At 38.3% G+C, this 22,862-nt stretch overlaps 1 protein-coding gene across 7 annotated transcripts in view; it reads right to left on the reverse strand.

Moving 5' to 3' along the window:
- astn1 (astrotactin 1) overlaps positions 1–22,862 on the reverse strand; it is a 372,478-nt gene that overhangs the window by 208,086 nt on the left and 141,530 nt on the right. For all 7 annotated transcript variants that reach the window (XM_077536498.1, XM_077536523.1, XM_077536516.1 and 4 more), the window contains exons 13-14: positions 15,057–15,223; positions 12,184–12,378 (exon numbers count right to left, since the gene is read on the reverse strand). In XM_077536498.1, the coding sequence (XP_077392624.1) occupies positions 12,184–12,378; positions 15,057–15,223 (362 nt within the window). The remainder of the gene's footprint in view (positions 1–12,183; positions 12,379–15,056; positions 15,224–22,862) is intronic.

Genomic DNA, 22,862 nt, shown 5'->3' on the forward strand with positions numbered 1-22,862 from the left:
GCCTCTTCCAAAAACTCTGTTGCACGACCTGCAAGTGGCCCAGCCTGCTCGAACTCTTTGTTCCAAGAAACTTGCCAACCACGTGGCCCTTTTCTTTTCTGGTAGCATCCGTTAACGAGAGCGAATCCTCGCTCCACGCCACGCCAAAGCAGGTGCAAACTGCAACGCTGACTAAAGACTCTTTTGTTTTGTTTTTTTTGTTTTGTTCCACCATCGGCTTGCCCGCCCGGACTTCACGGCCCCCGGCGTACCCTTGCAACGTATCGCCGGGTTCAAGGTTGTGCACCTAAGCCGCGCACCTCACATGCTATTCGGTGTCGCTCCGCCGCAGTGCCAACGCACCTCCAACGGCTGGCCTTCCCCGTACGCAGTCGCGTACTGACCGAGCTGCAACACCTGAACTCGGACAGCTGCCCAGCAAACCAACCTTGGCGAGAATCAACCTCGCCGGATCGCCGACCAATCAAGGCACGAGCCGCGCAACTACGCCAGGCCCGCGAGGGGCTTTCCCGTGCTCACCTGTGGAATAATTTTTTTTTAAATTTTATTTTCTTGCCTTTTTGGAACGAACATTGACTACTTTTTCCCCTTTTTTTTGAAGACCTTTCTGCTCGTTCGACGCAAACGATACTCGTAAGTCTGCATTTGATTCCCAAATTGGTACCACTGCGTGCAACTTACGTTTGAAACATCTCACAGATCTGGCAGGTCAAATTTCTCTTTTCCTTATTTCCTCATTCATTCGCATTCCTTCCTTATTTTCATTCGCTTTATTTAGTTTTTTTCTTCTGACGGTAGAATAGTTAGATAGGCAGTATTTTGATTCTGTAGTGTAGCAATCGTGAATAAATGCATGTTTTATGAACTGTATTCCGCCTAAGTCATCTGTGTTTCCGAGTGGATTATTATTCTTTTGTTAGTACAACGAACCACTGAATATCGAGTGTGGCGACTTTAGATTATCAATGACTGATGAAAGGATTTTGGTCGTTGTTTGCTCCTGCTAACCCAAAGCAAAAACAACGTGGTGCCCCAGAGGTTATCGAGGTAAATTCAATTTACCTCTGTAACGTCCAGATTATTAATTCGTCCAAAAGACGACCCAATTATCGCTACAGTTTATGCAGCTGGTTCTCAGTGTATGATATACTCAGAATTAAAAATAAAAAAAGATGCAGGTGAAACAGGACAGGTTAACCCTCCCGACACTTTAACCCAGGGGTTAAAGCGTCGTAGGACAGATACCACCCAAGGATAGATTACCCCCGCTTCCCCCAAAATTCAGCAATCAATAATCTGCTATTTTATCCATCCATCCATTTTCTTAAAGGATGTGATTGATGTCTTAACCCCTGGGGATTAATCTGTCCTAGGTCACTTTACGACACTTTAACCCCAGGCAGTTAATCTGTCCTGGAACACTGGTATACCGTACAAATACCAGAGTGGACTGTGACCTGTGTCTATGTGTGGCTGTGTTGCCCTCCTCCATGAAATGTGCCAAACACAACATACTGAATTAAAGCCCACATATCAGTAGATCAATCAGAGGAAAGCTATTTTCCATATGAAATCAGAGAGAACAGTTAAGAGACACAATCAGAGCACATCTTAATTACATATTGAATATTTTTTAATATTAATAAGAAATCAGATTGTAAATCAGTTATTTTTTACCAATGAAAATAGCTTGGGAAAAGGAAATCCTGCTCATTTTCAATCCTACTTATCTTGCAAATCCACTGAATGGCTGTCAAACATTATACAAAAAAATATATTGTGGCATGTCACCTTTAACATAGTAGTATAGAACTGTATTTTTGAAGAAAAGAAAAAAATATTTAAATGCTAGACCTTTGACCCTGGTGCTTCAGATCTGTTTGTGCAAAAAAACAAAACAAAAAAAAAAACAACAACAACAGTTTCTCAACTTGTTTCATGAATTTTAATCATGAAGTCATTTCAAAAGGTGATGACAGCATACTCCATTAAATTAAAGTGCAGTTTTCAAACAATATTTTTTGCATCTAAACAGGAAATCAATACTGAATAGCAATTATGCAGAGGCATTTTGATTTTCAACAAGTATTCCATTAAGCCACGTAATTTGTCAAGTGGAATCCTTTGCGGCAATATGACTCATCTTTTTCTTTCAATCATGATATCATATTGCTATTATTTTGTTGCCAAGAGTGACTCTCAGTTGAACTCAATTTATTTGGTGTCCTCCATTAGTGTCTGTCTCAGTACAACTTATGTTCATAGACATCTGACAACACAGAACCCGCCATTTTTCATGATCAGCATACAGCAATAAATTGAAAAAAATAAAATAAAATAAATCACCACTTATAAATATTTAATTATCAGTGTCAGAAGTAGTTCTGTCTGCCAACTGCTGCACCCAAGTTTGTCAAAAGAGGTGGGTTAGGGTTTTGGTTGGGGGTGCTTGTGCAGCGCTATTAGTATTTTATCCTACCTTTCCCACAGCATTTTGCCTGATTTAATTACTCAGTGAATAAAATACAATCTCAACACTAAAGCAAATAAGTATCAATAATCAAAATTGTGATATTCAATGACAAAAAACAAACAAAAAACTACACCTCGGTGACCTCAACCCCACAGGAAGGAGAGCACACCTCAAAAATCCCCTCCGCTTCCTAATATATATATATATATATATATATATATATATATATATATATATATATATATATATATATATATATATATAGTCGATATGTATATTAGGGGTGGGACAAAAACCGATTCGACTGAACCATCGGTCGTCAAGGGGAGCTAAACGGCCATATCGGCAGCAGACTTGTCAACCGATACAAAATCCGCCGGGAATCCTTAGATACATTGCTTGTCAAGCTGTGGACCGGATATCGCGTTGCTGTGAATCGGTTGCGAGTGAGGCTTTATGGTTTTCATAACAATAGCAAGAGTTCTGCACCGTGCTCTACTTGTTTTGTTTACATTTCAGTAGCAGCACTATGCAAGCTACTTCCGTGTTTACAGAGAGCTAGCAAAGTAGCGCTCAGAGACGCTTCATTCCCCGGATGTTGTAAACATAATGCAAAGACGTTACGCACCTTTTTTTTCCGCCTACCGTCAACGGCGTGGTCGCGACACGGCACGCGCGCTCGCGCGCAGTCGCGCACAACGAGTGACAACATGCAAATGGAGACAGTTAGCAGAAGCCGGTGCCGTACATCTCGGTATTTCCCATGGCTATCGAGTCCTCTCGGTGCACTTGTATGTCCCGGGCCGGCGTTGGTACTGCGCGCGAGCCAAAAAGAATAACTCCCGTGACGATCCAATGCATGGATTCAAACGACACAGGTATGTCCCACAGCCAACACACCAGCTATGCTAAAAGCACACTGCAAGTATCTCATTTCTCAGTTTGTGGCTCCCTGTCAATGTACACAATTAGCATGAGCAGCAGGGAAATGAGACGTGCCCGCAATTACGTCATCAAACTCAAAATGAACGACAGCCCAAAAAACAAAACAAACCGTAGTGATTCCGTGGTCATCATCGTGTCTCAGATTTAAAAAACAAAAAAGATATCATACATACATTAACCAAAAATGAATGTGATGGCAAAGAAAAACAAAAATTGTTAAAAACAAAAATTGTTGATAAAAAGGGAAGGGCACTTTTGGAAATATTTTTGGATATATTAAGTGGTTAAAATGTGTTTGATAGATTTATTGTTCCATAAGGTGGCTTCATATTTCTTTTGGCTGGTTTATGTCATGTCTTAAATTTATGTTTCTGAAATACTTCACAATGTGGACATTTTCTGTTCAATTGTGTTGGTGTCTTTTTAAAGGTTAAATATTTATATTTTAAATTGAATTATCAGCCTTTTGTTTTCCCGATCCTTATTTTGAATTAAAAACAAAAAAACAAAAAACAATTATAACTCTCAATAACAACTAATAAATATTTAAACTGATACATTTTTCAGTCATATCGCCCAGCCCTTTGTTCCGGTACATTTAAATAATTGATTCAATATATAAAAATATAGAAGACATTGTTGTTGTTCTTTTTTAACACATTTGTAGATACTGTAAAAATTTGTGGTGTTTTAAGATTAATGTTTACAAGCAACAAATGTCACTATAAGTTTTGAATATTGAAATTAATCGTATCGAATCGAAAATTGTATCGTTCCCAAACTTAATCGAACCGTATCGAACCGTTCTGTTCTGAATGATAATCGTTTTTCAATCGAATCGCAACTTGTGTATCGAGATACATATCGAATCAGCCTCATGTCAGAGATCCCCACCCCTAATATATATATATATATATATATATATATATATATATATATATATATATATATATATATATATATATATATATATATATATATATATATGTATATATATATATATATACACACACAGTGGTACCTCTACTTACGAAATTAATTGGTTCTGGAAGAAAGTTCTTAAGTAGAAGATTTTGTAAGTAGAGACGCATTTTCCATGTAAATGCCCTAATCCGTTCCAAGCCTCCCAAATTTCAGACATAAATGTTTTATAAAGCATAAAAATGCATCAAAACAAATACATGTTACAATTAGATTATTGCACAATAAATGAGAGTTGTGCATAATGTAAATAACAAAGAATAGAGTAAAGACTAAAAATGGTGGTCATTTACCTTTTTAACTGCTGTCCTCATCGTTTTTTTGCCCTCTGGTTCATGTTCTCCTCCCTCAGAAGTGTTTTTTTTTTTTTTGCCTGGTGTTTTGTAAAGAACTGATCCATGGATGTTTATTTTTTTATTTTTTTATTTTTTTTAAATCCTTCGTTAATGTCCAATGCAAACATCATCTTAGTGAGCAAATGCCCGACAAGTGAACACTTTTTCTGTGCGATTCTTTTAAACAAATTCTGAAACTTCATGGAAACTTCCGTTATGGCGAGGCATCTTTTTTTTTAAAAAAAGGCCCGTCTCGTCGCAATTAAAAACTTACTGTGCCTTCATCAATCACCAATTGTTTGAATGTTTGCACAAATTTGTTGGCCGTTAGTTCATACATTTACGAAAAACTATCGGAACACCTCATGGGCCGCGGGATGAATGATGAGGACGCTGTATAGACACCGATCTAGTATACGCTCATAGATACCTATGGTAGAGGTTCCTCTTAGACAATGGGATGCCAGAAGGATGCACAAACACCGATCTAGTATTTATGCTCATAGATACCTATGATATGAAATAGCCATAGCCGAAAGTATGTTGCGTTCGGTAATGTATTTTTACCTTTCGTATCTAGAAATTTCTTTCGTAACAAGAGGCAATATTTTCCTGTTGAGGAGCTTCGTAACTCGAAAATTTCGTATGAAGAGACGTTCGTAAGTAGAGGTTCCACTGTGTGTGTATGTATATATATATATATATATATATATATATATATATATATATATATATATATATATATATATATATATATATATATGTGTGTTGTTTTAAGTGGGCCTTCAACAATATTACCTCCACTCAATCACACTGTCCTGAGTTAAGGTCAGCAGTGCTTCCCCTTTCTGAGATGCTGGATGGTGAACCATAAATTCTTTGAAGTTGTCTGCAAGTTGTTCTCCATTACTTCACTTTACCACACATGGCAATGGATTTGCGCCAAGAACATGGTTGTTATAGTAACAGTTGCGAGAAAGATGACATTATCAGAAAGCGAGGTTGGACCGAGAGTAAGTGATTATAGAGCCATTAAGCAGTACAGAGCAGAGAGGACGAGGACGGCATCATTCATTCATTCATAAAGTATAAATTATTGGTGCGATTATTTTTTTTAAATGTATTTTCAGAGGTTGGCGTGGGCGTACAGTATCTGGCACTTAAAAATGATCGTAAAATGCCTCCCCATCATTGCCGATCAGCCCGGGTTACGTTATGTGTCCTAAACCAACATAGAAAAATCTCTCTCTCTCTCACTCACTCACTCACTCACTCACTCACTCTCTCTCCTCTCTGCGTGATCATGTTGTGCCGCAAATGGCATGCACTTCTGTCATGATCCCGGGATCGAGGTTGCGGCAGGTTATTACATGCCTTCCATAAACGTTATTTGCGTCACGCAAACTACATGTGGCTATTTATGCTGGCGTTAGTGAATTAGACGCTGTATATCAATGAGTCTCATTTGCATTGGGGTGGCCATATTTTGCGTCAAATGTGTGCAAATTACCTAATTTACATACGCCCAAATAACACCGGCGCACCATGGCGCAATCTGGTTGGCAGCGCACTTAGTGACAGATTTCCCCATCTGCGCGTGTTTAGTGAATTAGGCACTCCCGGATCCATCCGGATTGGTCCATTTTTACCGTTTAGCACTGTGCAAAGGCGACGCAAACCTTTATTGAATATGCCCCTCTGCATTTTCGGTTCACTTGATGTATTATCAAATATAAAACACTTAGACGAAATGTAAAAACATTATTCAAACGGGAAACATGAAAAAAATGGAGCGCAATACTGCTCCGATGTGAGCGCATATGACTACGTCTGGGAATGTTGCAAATGTAAGGACCGATTAAGTTGTGCATGTAGATGATGGACTGTAATCTGAAACTGTCCCGCTCAATAAGGTAATTGTGCGAAATGCCAGATATACGTGGTCTACATTCTCGCGACAAATATTTAATTCCCTGCACAATTAAGCGGCACCTTCATCAATTGGTTCATTGTCAAAATGACATACTATGTTCGTCACAAAAGTGGACTTTACTCTGTAGACTACAGGCATATTTACGCAAAAGAATGAGGATATGAATTATCGTGTGTGGCTGAAAGGAGGCGGGTACAGGGAAAAATTTGAGGTTCATTGTGACAAACCTGCTATCGACCAGGTTAGGTTGAGGGACCATGTTACTATGGTAACCGACCGAGAGCTTAAATGACCTTTTTTTTATATATATAAAGCAGGCTACGGTTCCCTCTTATCCTCTGGTTTCAGTTACCTCCCTTTCTGAAATGACTTTCCCAATTTTCAGGGTTTCTTTACCCAGGTTTCTCACTAACCTGCTTTGTGAAATACACCCCAGGAAGACGAGATACCTAAAGGTAAAACTTGTTTATCATGTAACTGAAGTATATACATATTTATGTTCACTGTGGAAAAAGCTTAATGTGGCTCAATGTTATCAAAAACTAGGGACAGTTTAAAGCACTTAATGTAATTTAAAAAAAATGTAATTTAAAAAAACATAAAAAAACAAAACATGGCTTAATGCTAGAAAACTACGACCAATCATGAATTTTGATTGGCGAATGTTGGTGGTAATTATTTTGATATTTTCAGAGTGGACATATGTCTAGATGTGAATGTGAATTTTGGTGGCGATTGCTCGTAGTTTTGTAACATTAAGCCATCTTAAGATTTTGTACATTTAAGCCCCTCTCTCACAGAGTTACGAACATTGCCGAACACTGTGAATGTTGAATTTGCAAAATATGAGGTTGTCGCTCCTGTCATTTTGTGACATAGACATGTTTGCGATGTAAAGGGACATTTGAGACAATGCACGAATTAACCTAAAATTGACCCACACAACAGATTAAAATGATTATTTTTCCCTTTTATTAGAAGATGTAATTATTGGACATTTTTGTCCAATCACTCTTCACTGTGACGCGTTTGCATGCAAGCAACATGACCCTGTTCATTTTGGACACATTTCCTGTGTGCTATAAAAATGATTATGGCGTTGTCAAGCATAGCCATAATTTAGATATCACTCCATCTCAGGTTTCATATTCTTTCTTCGAGAAAGAAAGGGAAAATAAAGACATTTGATAGCAGAAGTGACTGCAGTGCGACATACAGCCAACTACCGTTCCATGCACGGTGGCATGAATGAAAATCGGGAAAACTGATTGTCCCCAAAATATGTGAGTACATGTAGACATTTGTTAATCATAGCCTAAAAATATTAGAACGAAACTCGCAATATGTTTATTACTATTTAAGACGGAAGCACTGCCGAACATTCATATAATAATAATAATAATAATAATAATAATAATAATAGCAATAATAGTAATATAAATAATAATAATAATAATAATAATAATAATAATAATAATAATAATAATGCATAACACTTTTGAAAATCATCCAAAATATTGTGAGTTTTGTTTTAATATTTCCAGACTATGATTATCACACGTCTGCACATGTACTCATACATTTTGTGGACAATCAGTCATGTTTTTTGGACATAAAGTGACATAATGTTTTGCTCCAGGCAAACAGGGTCGAGCCATCACGATGTGAACAATTAATAACAATAATAAATATAAAACACTGCGAGATTTGGATTTTGGCACATGTATCCATAAATTTTGTTGACAATCAGTGAGGCTTTTCATTCGTAATGCCACCATAACGGACCGGTAGCGCACATAACACGGGTTGGCTGCGTGTCCACAAATGTCTACCCCCCACCACCACTTCTTTCTGAAGGAAGAATAGCCTATGCATGCACCCTGAGATGCAGGAGTGCTATCGAAATAATGTCAATACTTGACTATGCCATAGGCGTTTTCATAGCAAAATATAAACCAGGAAATAAGTCCAAAAATTCCGGGCCGTGTTGTCCCCTGCATGCTCACCACATCATCATGATGGCGCGCTGCACAATAGTCCAATATGACAGCATACATGATATGTCATCATTTTGACACGTTTTTTTTTTTTTTTTGCCATCGATATTTTAAGGCTCTATAATATATCCTTATGTCCGCACGGCAACATCTTTCTGCGTTTTGGAGGAATATCACTGGCTTGCAGTGCTGCCCGTGGTGGGCGGGGGCACATTGAGCACTTGTGAAACATGAAATACAAAGTAGAAAATATGTTCAACACATGTTTGTAAGATAGCTTTTTGTTTTTTGTTTTTGAAATATAATTTCAATGCGTGTGCTTCTCCAAACAGAGAGCGCACCGCATCAACACAAGCACTCTCTCACGGTAGTAGGCTATATGGTCGTCAGAGTGAAATTATGAATGGGACCTCGGAAAGAACTTTGCCGACACATTTATGACAAATTACGATGAATTCCGACGGGATTATGAGCAAATGTGTTGGCGAAACAATTGATTGACATGTTAAAAATTTCCTGGCGACAACTACCAATAACTACGAATAATTATGAACACAAATGCGACATATTCTGAACCCTGTCGAACTCTGGCAAATTCAACTTTCGCAGCATTCAGCAATGTTCGTAACTCAGTGGGAGAGGGGCTTAAGCGTTTTAGACTGCTTTTTTTTTTTTTTTTTTTTTTTACACATTTTGTCGTATATTGAATGCATATGGAACTAAAAGTGCAGTCTGTGTATGTGCCATTGGAGTGGATGTTAATCATTTGGCTTGTTGATGTGATTTGAAGCACAGTGTTGTAATTCGACACCTTTGTTGCAATCTTTGTTTGTGTATGTTTGCTAGTAAAATATGAGTGGTGATCTACTAACCCCGTAAAAAATGATTGCTGCAAATCTGTGAATATTTTGAGGGCTGCCAGTCCTTTCACTTGCTATCCATCCGTCTTCTACTGTATCGTCATCAGCAGGTATGTGATAAAAAGCCAAGTTCCTCTTATACCTTTGTCTATTAGTACAAGTACAAGCTACCGCACAGCAAGATGTGACCATTTTAGAAGATAATCAATTAGATACAGGACTATACGTGTCACAAGTTTCAACGGTTTCAATAGATGCAAGTGTTTATTTTGGTGTCTACGAGGGGGCGTTCCCATGAAGGCTGTGACATCATGTGCAAAAGGTCTACATTTTGATTTGGGGTTCCTGCATGTATGAGCCAAATTACCCATGCCATATGTTTGCCACGCCAAAAGGCACATGCTCACACGACTCAGTGCTTCTATTTTGCTCACTTGCATGTTCTTGTTGCTCTTAATAGCCTAATGGAAACACTTGGTGGGGCCACGGAACAAATCAATTCTCACTACAAAAGCCATTTGTCTCAGATGAATAAAAGATTAGCATGTAAAAACTGACTTGTTTTGACTTACAATTAACACAAATGTGGATTTGTGTAACATTGCCTGGTTTATAGAACTAAACCGAAATGTAAGACATTGTGAATTTTTTCCATTCTGATGTATGAAAACTTTTACTCAATTGTAAGGCCACAACTCCACCACCTTTTAAAAAAGTCATATCATAAAATAATGTAAAATATATATGTATATATATCATCTTTTGATCATCACTGAAAGACAGAGACAGATGTTTTGTGCAACTCCAGAACACAGGGGTATTGGCCTTTGAAGAGATGCCAAGCAAACATCACAGAGAGGTTTTCTTGCTATCTTTCCATCTGTCCTCTTTCTCAAACAATTTGTCTCAAGGGCTAACAGCTCATTTTAATAAAGACACAATGCTGTTACACATTTGTTACCATTGACCTTCATCGAAGATGCAAGGCAGGACGTGCGACTTCTATTTATTTGCCACCAACATCTTTGAACTTAAGTCAATAATGGCTGAACTTGTTTTGGTCAATATTCCCACATTAACCACACACATTAGGGCTATTGTCTGAATACAAGGTGTGGACTTTGATTCAGCTTGAAGTTCAGGCCAAATTTTCACCAAATTTTCATTTGTATACTTTATATATAAATTATATCTAACATAGAAGAATTTGCTTTAATTTGTGCAACAAAGCACCATATATTTTTTTATTTTACTTTAGTTTAGTTTTATTTTAGTTTTACATAAAGTAAAATCCCACACTCTTCTTCTTTATTTCTAAATCACAGTGTTGTTGTTTTCATGTAGTCCTAGCAAACTGTATTAATTTTATACCGTATGTTTTTTTATGTAGTTGAACTACTAGATCATTAGATTATCAGTTAAAGGTCTTGGTCTCTCCGTTTCTCTCTTTCTCTCTCTTGCATTCACTCATTCTCTCTTTCTGCAACTCCACTTTTCAATGGGTGTTTGCTTTTCGGTAATATAATGTAAGCACCCCATGACTTTGGTAGCCGATGACCTTGATGACCTTCTGGCCTCCTGTGTAAATAATTGCAGCATGTGGACAATAATAATTAGCAAGACTAAAATGACTCTCATATATCATCCAAACATGGAACACCATCATATCCTTGTTTGACTTTACATCCACCGCACAGAGTTAATGGAATGGTCGTTTCAGATGTTTGACTTGGTGAGAGAGAAGCCTAACAAACATCAATATACGAAATTATTATTTTTTCCTATCAGCTTTAATTAATTTTCATCTTGAGAGAGAAGTCAAGTCAAACATTTTCTTTACAATATTATGTTCTTTGCACCTCCACTAGTCTAAACATGGTATTCAGATTAATTTTGCATTTATGGAAAATGAATTAAACAGCAAAATCCACCTATTTTTAACCATCGGGGAGCGGCCATTTTGCCACTGGCTATAGACTGAATGTGATATCGCAGTGCCGAAGGGCTCAGCTTGGGAATGTCAGTCACATGAACCAAATCCAGAAATCAGGTGAGGCACGACGGTCATTACCCGATCCCTTTGGCACTGTGATTTTTGTCATTTTCAGAAAATTGTGAAACAGAGTGAGTGAGCTCTTGGGTAACTGCCCGAAGACACCAAGTTGCTTCCAGGGAAACATTTGGAAATACACCTTACACTTACTCAGCTCCTCAAAAAGTGAGATGATAAGCCCAATTTGATGCACTGGGTGTACCATCTTTTGTACTCCCTAAATTTAGCAGCACAACCTGCGGCAATCGTAGGTGTCAGTCACGTAATGAGCCAACTGGAGTCCATCAAATTAAGGCTGCAGGATCTGAGCTAATCGTCCTAGGTTGCTTACTGTAAGTCTTGTTACCATCGGCCATCTGTCATCCTAACTCACCCAGAGACTGAGTCAAGAAAGAATACTAGTGCTGTTTGATAACAATACCAATGATTGCCACCCAATGATTCTCTCAACAATTACAGACTGTAAAAATCTTCCCCCGCATAAAGTGCATCTAATCAATAACAAACAAGCAAACAAACATCAACAAAATGCATCATACTGCATTTTCCTTCCAGGGATGCAATTATTAGAACAATCCAGAGTGCTCGACTTCACGAGCAGTTTACCTGAATGTGGCCTTGAGGATTTGTCCAGAGGTGCTCTCTTTGGTGTGATTGTTGTAGCCGTAAAAAAGGTCTCCGAACACAGTTTGGTTAGCGGGAATGTCTGTGGCTTCCCCACAGTCTATCCCGTCTGAACAGGCATCCGATAATGGCAGGCATGATCTTCCATCTGGCCCCCGCTTGTAGTCTTCAATACAGCTAGAAAACATTTTACTGTTAATAATAATAGTAGTAATAATAATGATGATGATGATGATAATAATAAATAGCAGCATTTATTATTATTATTATTATTATTATTGTAGTCGTATTCTTTCCAGGTTTTCATAAAAAAAATAGACAAGATCTTACTATTTTTGTAAATTAATAGGAACAAATAGAAAAAAAAATGAAACTTGAAAAAATAAATAAATAGCATTTATCACTATGTCCCATTTAAATGAAATGCTGGTGTTGCATTCAATACAGCTAGAAAACATTTTACTGTTAATAATAATAGTAGTAATAATAATGATGATGATGATGATAAATAGCAGCATTTATTATTATTATTATTATTATTATTAATATTATTATTATTATTATTATTGTAGTCGTATTCTTTCCAGGTTTTCATAAAAAAAATATACAAGATCTTACTATTTTTGTAAATTAATAGGAACAAATAGAAAAAAAAATGAAACTTGAAAAAATAAATAAATAGCATTTATCACTATGTCCCATTTAAATGAAATGCTGGTGTTGCATGGCTGTGTATAATAATGGCAAAGAGATTCAAAAGAAGAAGAAGAAAAAAATAGATGTATAATGATTGCATGTTTTGTGCATCTCCATTTGTGGCGCCAAAGGTGTCCAAGAGGGAATATTTGGAACTACATAAAACACATTAAAGCAGTCAAATCAATTTTGTTCCTAATCTTTGGCATATCCAATCCAATACTCTAATCACCACCAAAACTACTATAATAACAATAAAATAATTCAATGTTCATGTTTACTTTCATTTGAAAACTCAATAATTCAACAATAATACTGACAATTGAAGGGCTAAAAAGCACATTTAATGTTGCTAGTTTAACAGGTCTGAAGTGAAAGTAATTTATGAAAAAATAATTAAGAAAATTGATGTCCAGTGTGATGATTTTATAGCAGCTGGCTTGTGCATGTTCATTTTTATCACAATGGTCTCCAAAGGATAATAAAGTACATTTGAGGATACAAAGGTTAAGCATGCATGCTGTTTTACATAAACTATATACTTATTCATACAGGCTTGCCCTAATGTTTATACTAATGCTGACCTGTCACAGTATCATATAGACTGTTGTATTTATGCATGAAGCTTTGTTTCATTTTATATATATACATACACATATATATATACACATACATATCAACATCCAGCATTATACTAATGAATGAATAAATAAATAAAATCTTGCATTTTTGGTTGTTAAGAACTGAATTGACCTTTTGGATGAATAATACTTAACAACTAAGGACTTCATTTATCTCCTTCTCAACCTTTGAGGATTACAAGCCCTGCATGAGTGAGAGGTATCTACAGAAACATTCAGAGCTATACAAAGTTGTACATGTTTACCTTCAAGTCTTGACATCTCTACTTTAGACTTTCATAAATATGCACAATGTTCACATGTGAAAAGAAAACCTGAGGAGATCATCAATGTGGGTTATGTTCCACAGACAAAATATCAATGTAAAATGTTCAAGTTGTGTCTGTCGTATGAGTCTATTGCAGCCCTATGGAGGGCACAAGCCATTGCAAACTGTCGGCCGATTCCAAGCCAGGGTAAATGCATAGGCCGGGTTGCGTCTGGAAAGGCATCCAACTTAAAACTTACGAAACGATTATGAGCATTTATACAGCCATCCATCCATTCATTCAGAATACTGCATCGGTTGCGGCTCGGTTTAACAACGACCGCCAAGAGCACCATTAACCTACAGGGCGGTGGGCGCCACAGTCGAAGATGGAGGAGAGGTGGATTGGAGTAGGGGTTATCTTTAGGGATGAACTAATGTCCTGGAAGTTAAAAGAATGTCAGATGGAGTGATGAGGCTGAAACTTGAAATTGCGTATGGTGCGTTTAATGTAATTATTGGTTATGCACTATAGGTACACTCTAAAAATGGATTGGTCAAAAAAACCTACCATTCTAGTAGGTTAACCTCATATTGGCTTGATTAACCAATAGATTGGTCATAGATTGACCTTTTTTTTTTTTTTTTTTTTTTTTGTAGATTTGACCAATCCGATTTTAGGGTGTAGGATGTGAGCTAGAAGAGAAAGATTAGTTCTGAAAAGAGCTAGATGAAGTCGCTCTGAGCATTCCAGATGGGAAGAGACTCTGGTTTGGTGCAGATCGTAATGAACACGTCGGTGAAGGAAACAGGGGTTATACAGAAGTGTTGGGTAAATGATGTCCTCCATTAGTGCAAAAAGTTCAATATTTGTCTCATCAGACCACATCATTTTGTCTCTCAGTGTAAGAGCCCTTCAGGTGCCTTTCAGCAAACTCCAGATGGGCTGAGATCTGCCTTTTGCTGATTGGTGGATTACAAAGATGGTTCTTGTCCTTCCACAGAGAAATGCTGGCATTCTGACAGAGTGACCATAGCGTTCTTGGTAACCTTACCAGCAAAAGCCACTGGCTCCAAATTGCTCACTTTAGACGGGCAGCCAAGTCTAGGAAGTTTCCTGGTGGTTAGGAACTTTAATTTGTGCATGAGAGGCCACTGTGGTCAGTAGGACCTTCAAAACTGCAGGCATTTTCCTGTACCCTTCCCCGGAACCATTTTTTCTCGATAACAAATACAATTATCATCATTAAAGTATTAAAGTAACAACTTACCCACAGAACATCTGGATGTTGTAAAGAGTTGGATCATCTTCCAAAGGAGCCAGTTGCTGGAGACACAGTTGCTCACAGCCTCCATTGAACCCATCAGAGCAATCAATGCCAATGTGGTGGTCATAGCACCCACTTCCATCCTTCATAGGACTCAACCCTGGGGGGCACTGTAGGAGAAGAAAACAATGAATTCATTTCTTCCTTTTTACTGGTATATGGAAAACAAATACAAAATGCTTCCAAATAATCACTAATCCCAGGTGAGCTAGATGAACAAACCTAATAACATTAGTCAGCCTTCTTCCAATTAGTGCAGCCTCTGTTAACTGTCTGCAAAGCTCTTTGATACAAAAGCCACACATATTTAATTAACTAACATAACAAATCTTTAGTAGCATTTTCAAAAAGTGACAATACAAAAGTAAACAGTGATTCATAACCAGTGTTGGGAACAATGGTGTTTAATCTAACGATGTGGTGTTGGTAACTCTGTTCCTTTCATAACGAAGTAATCTAGCAAATGATTTTCCCCATATTTGAAAGGCCAATATCATGATTGTATGTGAAATGTGTTGCCTTACAATTGATTTATTAGTTTCAAGGCTCAAAATAAGCTTACATTAGTAAAATTACATTAGAAAATGTCATTTGCACACAGAGGCACTGTTGTTGTTGCACCTCTTTACAATAAAGGTGTCTTGACAGCTGGAATGTGTTTTGGCTTTTATTTTGTAGGTGCCGCGGTGCACACTTCACAATGAACTTTTTAGCATTTTAGCAAGAGTCCACATCCCTAGCCTGGAACTCGTTCGGGGTTTGACAAGACTGACGCTGGTTGAAATAGCTGAAGATCTGCCAAAAAAAAAAAAAAAAAAAAAAAAGGCCGCCATGAGGAATGATTTATTGACGATTCTGTTCCACCAAGAACCAGTACGGTATTTCACAACTCTGCAAGCACCATGACAGCTATAGAGAAAAGATAAGTCATAGCGACACACTCAAGAAACGCTCTCCTAGTAGTGTAATTAATAGTGCCAACGATTGTATTTCTCATCACCGTCTGTGCAAGGACTCTCCACAAATGACATATTTGGGTGAATATGTGCCACAAATCACCATATATCAAGAATGTATTTATTTATTTTATTATTATGATTGCTGTAATTGGCAGTGGTAGAACATTATGTTTTCTGCCATTATGGAGTGAGACGTGCGTGACTGGGACATAAATATTCACAAACTGGACATACCGGTAATTTGAATTCTTTGTATACTACTACTACTACTACTACTACTACTACTACTACGGCTAATAATAATAATAATAATAATAATAATAATAATAATGTTTTTATATGTCCAAATTCTTTGATATAAAACATTTTTTTAAGTAGTGAAAATGGTTACTTTGCTTGCTATCAATTCATTTTTACAATGAAGTAATTCAATTACATTGTGAGCAAGTAGTCAATAACTATAACTAATTTTATGAAGTAACATTCCCAACACTGTTCATGACATTGATAAACAATAAATAATTTGTTGTCAAAATGGAAATGAACATTTCACAGGCAAGATATGTGTTACTCTTAATGGATAAAAACACATATTTTAATGAATTTCATTCATTTGTATAAATGTAGCTTTTCTCCCTTACTATATTTGAAAGGTCATTTTTCACAACAAGGCTACGGCGATGTGTCATAATATTCCACACTAAGTACATCATTGTTTTCAAGAGAGGAACACGGTTTTAGTGAGAAGAGTTAGGGAGTAAGGTGTTTTATCTTTATAGAGTGTACACAGTTGTCTGACATATCAATAATACTTAAGTCATTTTAAATTGTCCTTATGACCTATAAATCCCACCACTTCTTGGACACACCATACATCATCCAAACTACTCCAAGCCGACACTCCTGCCGTAGGCTGCGCTCATCTGGTGCCCCGCCTGCTCCCAATCCCAAACTCCACACATTCAGTGGCAGAGCTTTCAGTGTGCCAGCAACAAATGTCCACCTTATGCGTTATGATTCATTTGGATTAAAATAAAGTCAAATGTCAAACATCGTTAAGGTTCACAACTTTGCAGATGCAGATATGAGTGTGATTGACTGTACTCAGATCATCTCGCTCATCTCCTTCACCACCCCCCCTCCCCTCCCCAATGACTTTGACTGCATATTTGGAATGATTTTTAAATGCATAAAAAAATGTGAATATGTTAATTATGCATCAAACTGTGAAGAACCGTAAAAACACTAATTTCTTTAAGTGGTCAAATTTGCTTTCTCGTCAGAGGCCAACAACAACGTGACAACAAAGGCACTGATACGTTGCCTAGATGGGCTTTATTGACTGATTACGTAACAGTTTTAGTTTTAGTGGTGAAACATTCCCGTAGACGTGCAAAAATGTCCATGTATCGAGTCACCAAGAGGTTGTTTGTCTCTGTGTGCATCTCCACGACCCTTGTGAGGCGTAAGCAGTGAAGAAAATGGATGAGTCTCCAAGAGCACACATCACGTGAAACTGCACACTCCACAGACGTATGGTATTCCAAGATTTTTAGAATTGATTAATTTACTGATTATTCAATCGATTAATCGACTAATCATATTCATTTTCATTTTGCATTTAATACATTACCTATTATTACATTTTTCCCTGATTACTGTTTATTAACCAGTCATTTGTGGTTATTAATTTAAGTTCTTCATATTCGTATAGTGATTAGAAAAAAAAGGGGAATTGATGTTGTTCTATGTTGTTAGTTTGGTCATTGCTTTCCCAAGTAAAATCAGATGTTTGCAAATGTCAAATTTTGAATAAACATAGAAGATAATCAGTCTTCGTTCATGAAAGACTACAAAAAACTGTGAACAATTACTCTTGATATGCTGAAATCAGAGGATTTTGACAATTTTAAATTAGAAAAATGGCACCAAATGATAACTCGATTTAAAGTAGTTGTCGATTAATTTGATAATCAATTACTTGTCGATTAATCGATTAATTTTGACAGCCCTATAACTGCTGATTCATTTTCACTGGAATCTGAAAATTGTAATTCAGCATTCGTTTTGAACTGCCAATTTGCAGTCCGAGGCATCACCCATTCATGCACAGCCCTAATTTGCAGAGTGGAGATACAAGTTAAGGCTGTGAATGAAAAAGAAGCTATAAAGCACAGAAACGGTGACTTTTGAAGAGCAACCACATGAAGTGCTGCAAGACCTGACTTTACCTTGGTTTCCTACTTTGCAATTGTGCTCAGTATTTCCCTAACATTTTTTCCCTCCACAAAGCTGTGAAGTCAAATTCACATTCTGTTTCCTGTCAGCTATTACTTCAAAGACAACTTTGATGGAGTGCATTTTAACAAGGCAGCGCTACTTCTGAACAGCAGCAAGAGAGACACACCTTTATTGAAGCACTGGGTATCACTAACACATTTCTTTTTTTTGTTTTTACGACTCCATACTCGGATATTATTTTCTATAGTAGTTAGTTCATTAGTTTTCAAGAGTGGCCGTGGCCAAGTGGTGAAGGTCGCCCCTGCAAGGACTCGGGTTCTACACCATCCACTCTCAGCATCCCCAGGACACATGGCTACGGTGTCCTTGAGCAAAACATCATACCCCAAACTGTAACCTGGTGCGTAAGTAGCCGCCTGCTCCAGTTCATGCCAATAACATTGTGTGTTTGTTGTGTCCACTACTGTGATGGGTCAAATGCAGAGGTCACATTTTGTGTACGTGTGTGTACATGACAAATTGAAAGATGATGACTCTAGTTAGTTTATTTATATAACCATGTTCAGCACACTCTTCAGCAAACTGTGGGATGAAATTTCCTGGCCAATAATCTCGTTTGTGGTTCTATGCGTCTGTGCTTGACAAACTATTTGACGTGCAGCGTGAACTTTATTTAGAAGTGTGTCACAACATACAGCTGAACCAAGACACGGAAGTTGGGATGGTATCGACTGAAGGTGGAATCACACGTGCTGAGGAAATAAGTAATAGCCAATCACGGCTCACCTGATTTCTGGGTTTCATCAGCAAACTGAGCCATGTTTGGCCGTTACCTGCTTCCTCAGCACGTGATGTGATCTTCAGTGCCAACACATGGCAAAATTAGCTTTGAAAGATACCAATTGTCTGCATTTGGCTGGCAACCAGTCCAGGTTGTCCCCCGCCTACTGCCCAGAGCCAGCTGAAATAGGCTCCAGCACCCCCCGCGAACCTTGTGAGGAATAAGCGGTCAAGAAAATGGATGGATGGATGGATACCAATTGTTCATTAAAAATAATGAAGTTTTCACATTAAGTACAGTATAGACAAAACATTTTCTTACATGGGAAGGACAGTACATTAGGTACAGTCAAGATTTGTGCTTGAATTTTGCAAGTTATACGGGAATGAAATATTATTGTGTTTTTTATACTGTGTTGAGTCCACTTTCTCAAAAAAAAAAAAAAACATGAACACGGCTATATAATAATTAATTTTATGTGTGTCATGACTAGGGTCATGCAGGCGTAATGTTTGGGCCTTGTCTCATTTCTGGGTCACGCCTGGGTTAGGTTTGAGTTCATGACCTGTTAAGTCGAGGTCAAGTGTAACAATCATCTAGTTTCATCTACTTTAAGACTATGTGAGGTCAAGGATCTTAAATGCAATGAGATTAGGTGATGTCAGGAACTATCTGTAAGAACTTTGTGATATCAGGAATCTTTAATCGCATTGCTGGGTCAACAGCCAATCAGAGAATTTCACGTCAGTGCTGGTACTCACATGTCTAGCCACAACCAATGAGATTGATTGACTGTCTATATAAGTGTCTGAGAAATGTGTGTGTTCGCCGGATTATTGCTCACTGTTCCTCTGTGCTACTTCGCAGCCCAAGGGGGGTTTGGCATCCCGTGATTCTCGATGCATTCGCATGTTTTTCGTTTAGTCAAGTTATGTGAATAAATAGTTAAAACCTTATTTTTGTCTGCGCTTTGGGATCCAAGCTTCTCAGCACATAATGTGTATGTGTGAGTGTTGTTTTGGAGGGCTAGAAATCGTTAATGGCATTTCTATTAATTTCAGTTGGGGAAAAAATAGTGTTTTGCAATGAGTATTACCTGTATTATGAGATAAATTAAACACAATATGTCCATTGTATACATATATACAGTAAACATGTTTCATGATTGATTTCTGTTAAACAAAATAACAATTATATCGTGTTGTTTTAAAGATGGACATTGCATGACGCGTATGGTCTGCAGTGTAAGTCAGCAGCCTTAAATCTGCACTCAGAAAGCCCCTTGAAGCACCATGCCTTTTAATCCTCTTTTTAAATGAAGATAAATTCCTTCGGCGCTTTTGGAGCTTAAGGGAATCAGCACTGTGCCACTGCCAAACAGCAACAAATCCCCATAAGACCAGTTGGATAAGCTCAACACTTTTCTAAGTTGTCTGATTTGTCTGATTGGCAGATCAATGAAGAGGCACATCGATTGAGGACTGACACAAGAAAATGACTCTAATACTGAAATCATTCTGCTTTGTACAAACTGAAATATGAAAACTACAAATTAGTCTTATTAAATCCAGTAAATATTGTAAACTATCTCGGGGGTTTGGGGGCCGGGGGTGGTGGGGCCTGGGTCGTGGTGGGTGGCGGGTTTGGGTGGGGTGCGGGGGGGTCGTGGGGGGGTGGGGGCTGGGGACCGGTGGGGCGCTGTGGGGGCCCGCTGGGCCTCGTTCTGCGGCCTTGGGCTCGGGGGTGTGGGCCGGGGCTGGGGCGGGGGTGTTCCGGGCGTCTGGGTCGGCTCGCCGACCGGTGTCCGCTCGGGTGGCTTGGGGGTGGCCTTGGTGCTGCCGCGGCCTGGGGGTTTCGGGGGGGGGGGGGGGGGGGCGGGGGGGGGTGCTCGCTTTGCTGGACCGCGGTTGACGGCTTTCTTTCTTTGGTGGTGGTCCTTATGCATGCCAGATCCGTCGCACCAGCATCTACTGAAACTCAACAGAAGTAGCCTCTCCCTCCCACAGTCCCTTGAATCAGTGGGTGCTGGTGTCTGTGGATCTCACTTTGCTTTATCTATCCTTCCCTCCTTCCTCTTTTTAGTTTTTCCTCTGGTCACTTGAGATCTCAATTTATTGGAAGTTTGAGGCTTCTGGGGTTGGCATAAGACTCTGGTTTTGTAACCACGCAGGAGGGGTTTTGTTGGTGCTGGATTTCACTTTGATGGATTGGATGTACTGGCTTCTATGGATCTCACTCTGCCTTATCGATCCTTCCCTCCTTCCTCTCTTTAGTTTTTCCTCTGGTCTCTTGAGATCTCGCTAAATTTGCTGGAATTTAGAGGCTTCCGGGGTTGGCGTAAGACTTTGATTTTGTAATCATGGGGAAGGCAGGAAGTGTTTGGTCGGTGCTGGATTTCACTTTGATTTATCTTTCTTTTCTCTTTATTTTTTTTCTGACCTTTTCTCTGGTCTCCTGACCATTTAAACTTCACGACTCTGGCAAGATTCTGAAGTACCAGGTTAAGGCGAAGGGTAATGGGATATTTATAAGGCTTTAGGTGAATTAATGAGTATAAATTTATACGTATTTGCGCGCACACGCACGCACGCACGCCAACGCACGCACGCAAACGCACACACGCAAACGCACGCACACACACAAAAAAAAAAGAGCAATGATGATAAGACGTTGAATCGGTAAGACTACCGAATGAACAATTCTGAGCTCTTTAAAAAAGAAAGAAAAAAAGAAAAAAAAAATATTGTAAACTATATATTAGTGCTATCAAGTGATTATATTCTTTAAACTAATTAATTGGACAATTGTCCCTAATCACAATGAATTTTTTTTAATTTTATTTAATTTTTTTATTTTTTTTACTTGGAGTATTTTGCTGGTAACAAATATCTGAGGAAAATCTTGGAATTAATGTAAAGGCATCAAATAAAATGTATACTTGAGTTTAATTTACAGATTATTTTAATAGCTTTCTTTGCTGCTTGAATCTAAGAAAAACTGTATGGTATGGATATAATTTTTAATATTGTTATCTTTGTTTAAAAAAAACATTCAAATTATTCTCTAAAATTTATCACTTGAACATTAGAAGTTCCAGTTGCAGACTATAAAAAGCATAGAAAAAAAAACAAAATAATTTGGAATGCCTAGCTTATGTTCTATTGCTTCAAAAATATATCTGACTAAAAATATTTGAGTTGAGATATCACAGCTTGTCTGTGCTCCCCTCTTGAGGTATTAATTGACAATAACTGACCGTGACAATGTAAGATGCTTCATATTGTGACTTTCGGCTTGGCTCATCAGTTGTTCCTTGCACGATTTGTTTGGCGTTTTTTATATTGGATGCCCTTCTGGGCACAACTAAGGGCGCGCACACACCGTACTGTACTGAAGCCTGATTGCCCCCCTCCCCTGTCCCCCTCCGGCCCACACTCACATAACTCTAACCCTGTGTTTCTCAACCCTGGTCCTCGGGGGCCCTCTATCCAGCCTGTTTTCCATGTCTCCCAATTCCAACGCAGGTGAGAATCATTATCAGGCTTTCCCAGAGCTTGCTGATTAGCTGTCATTAGAATCAGCTGCATTGGGAATAGGGAGACATGGAAAATAGGCTGGATAGTGGGCCCCCCGAGGACCAGGATTGAGAAACACTAACCAAACCGTGCCCGGGGCCCAGTTGCCTCAGAAATATACGTCATCACGTTGAGTCATGCAAGAAGAAAACGTTATCATAAGGGGACCGTTGGTTCGACGGCTCAGCACCGC

This window comes from Festucalex cinctus, chromosome 1, assembly GCF_051991245.1.
Source record: "Festucalex cinctus isolate MCC-2025b chromosome 1, RoL_Fcin_1.0, whole genome shotgun sequence".
Taxonomy (NCBI): Eukaryota; Metazoa; Chordata; class Actinopteri; order Syngnathiformes; family Syngnathidae; genus Festucalex; species Festucalex cinctus.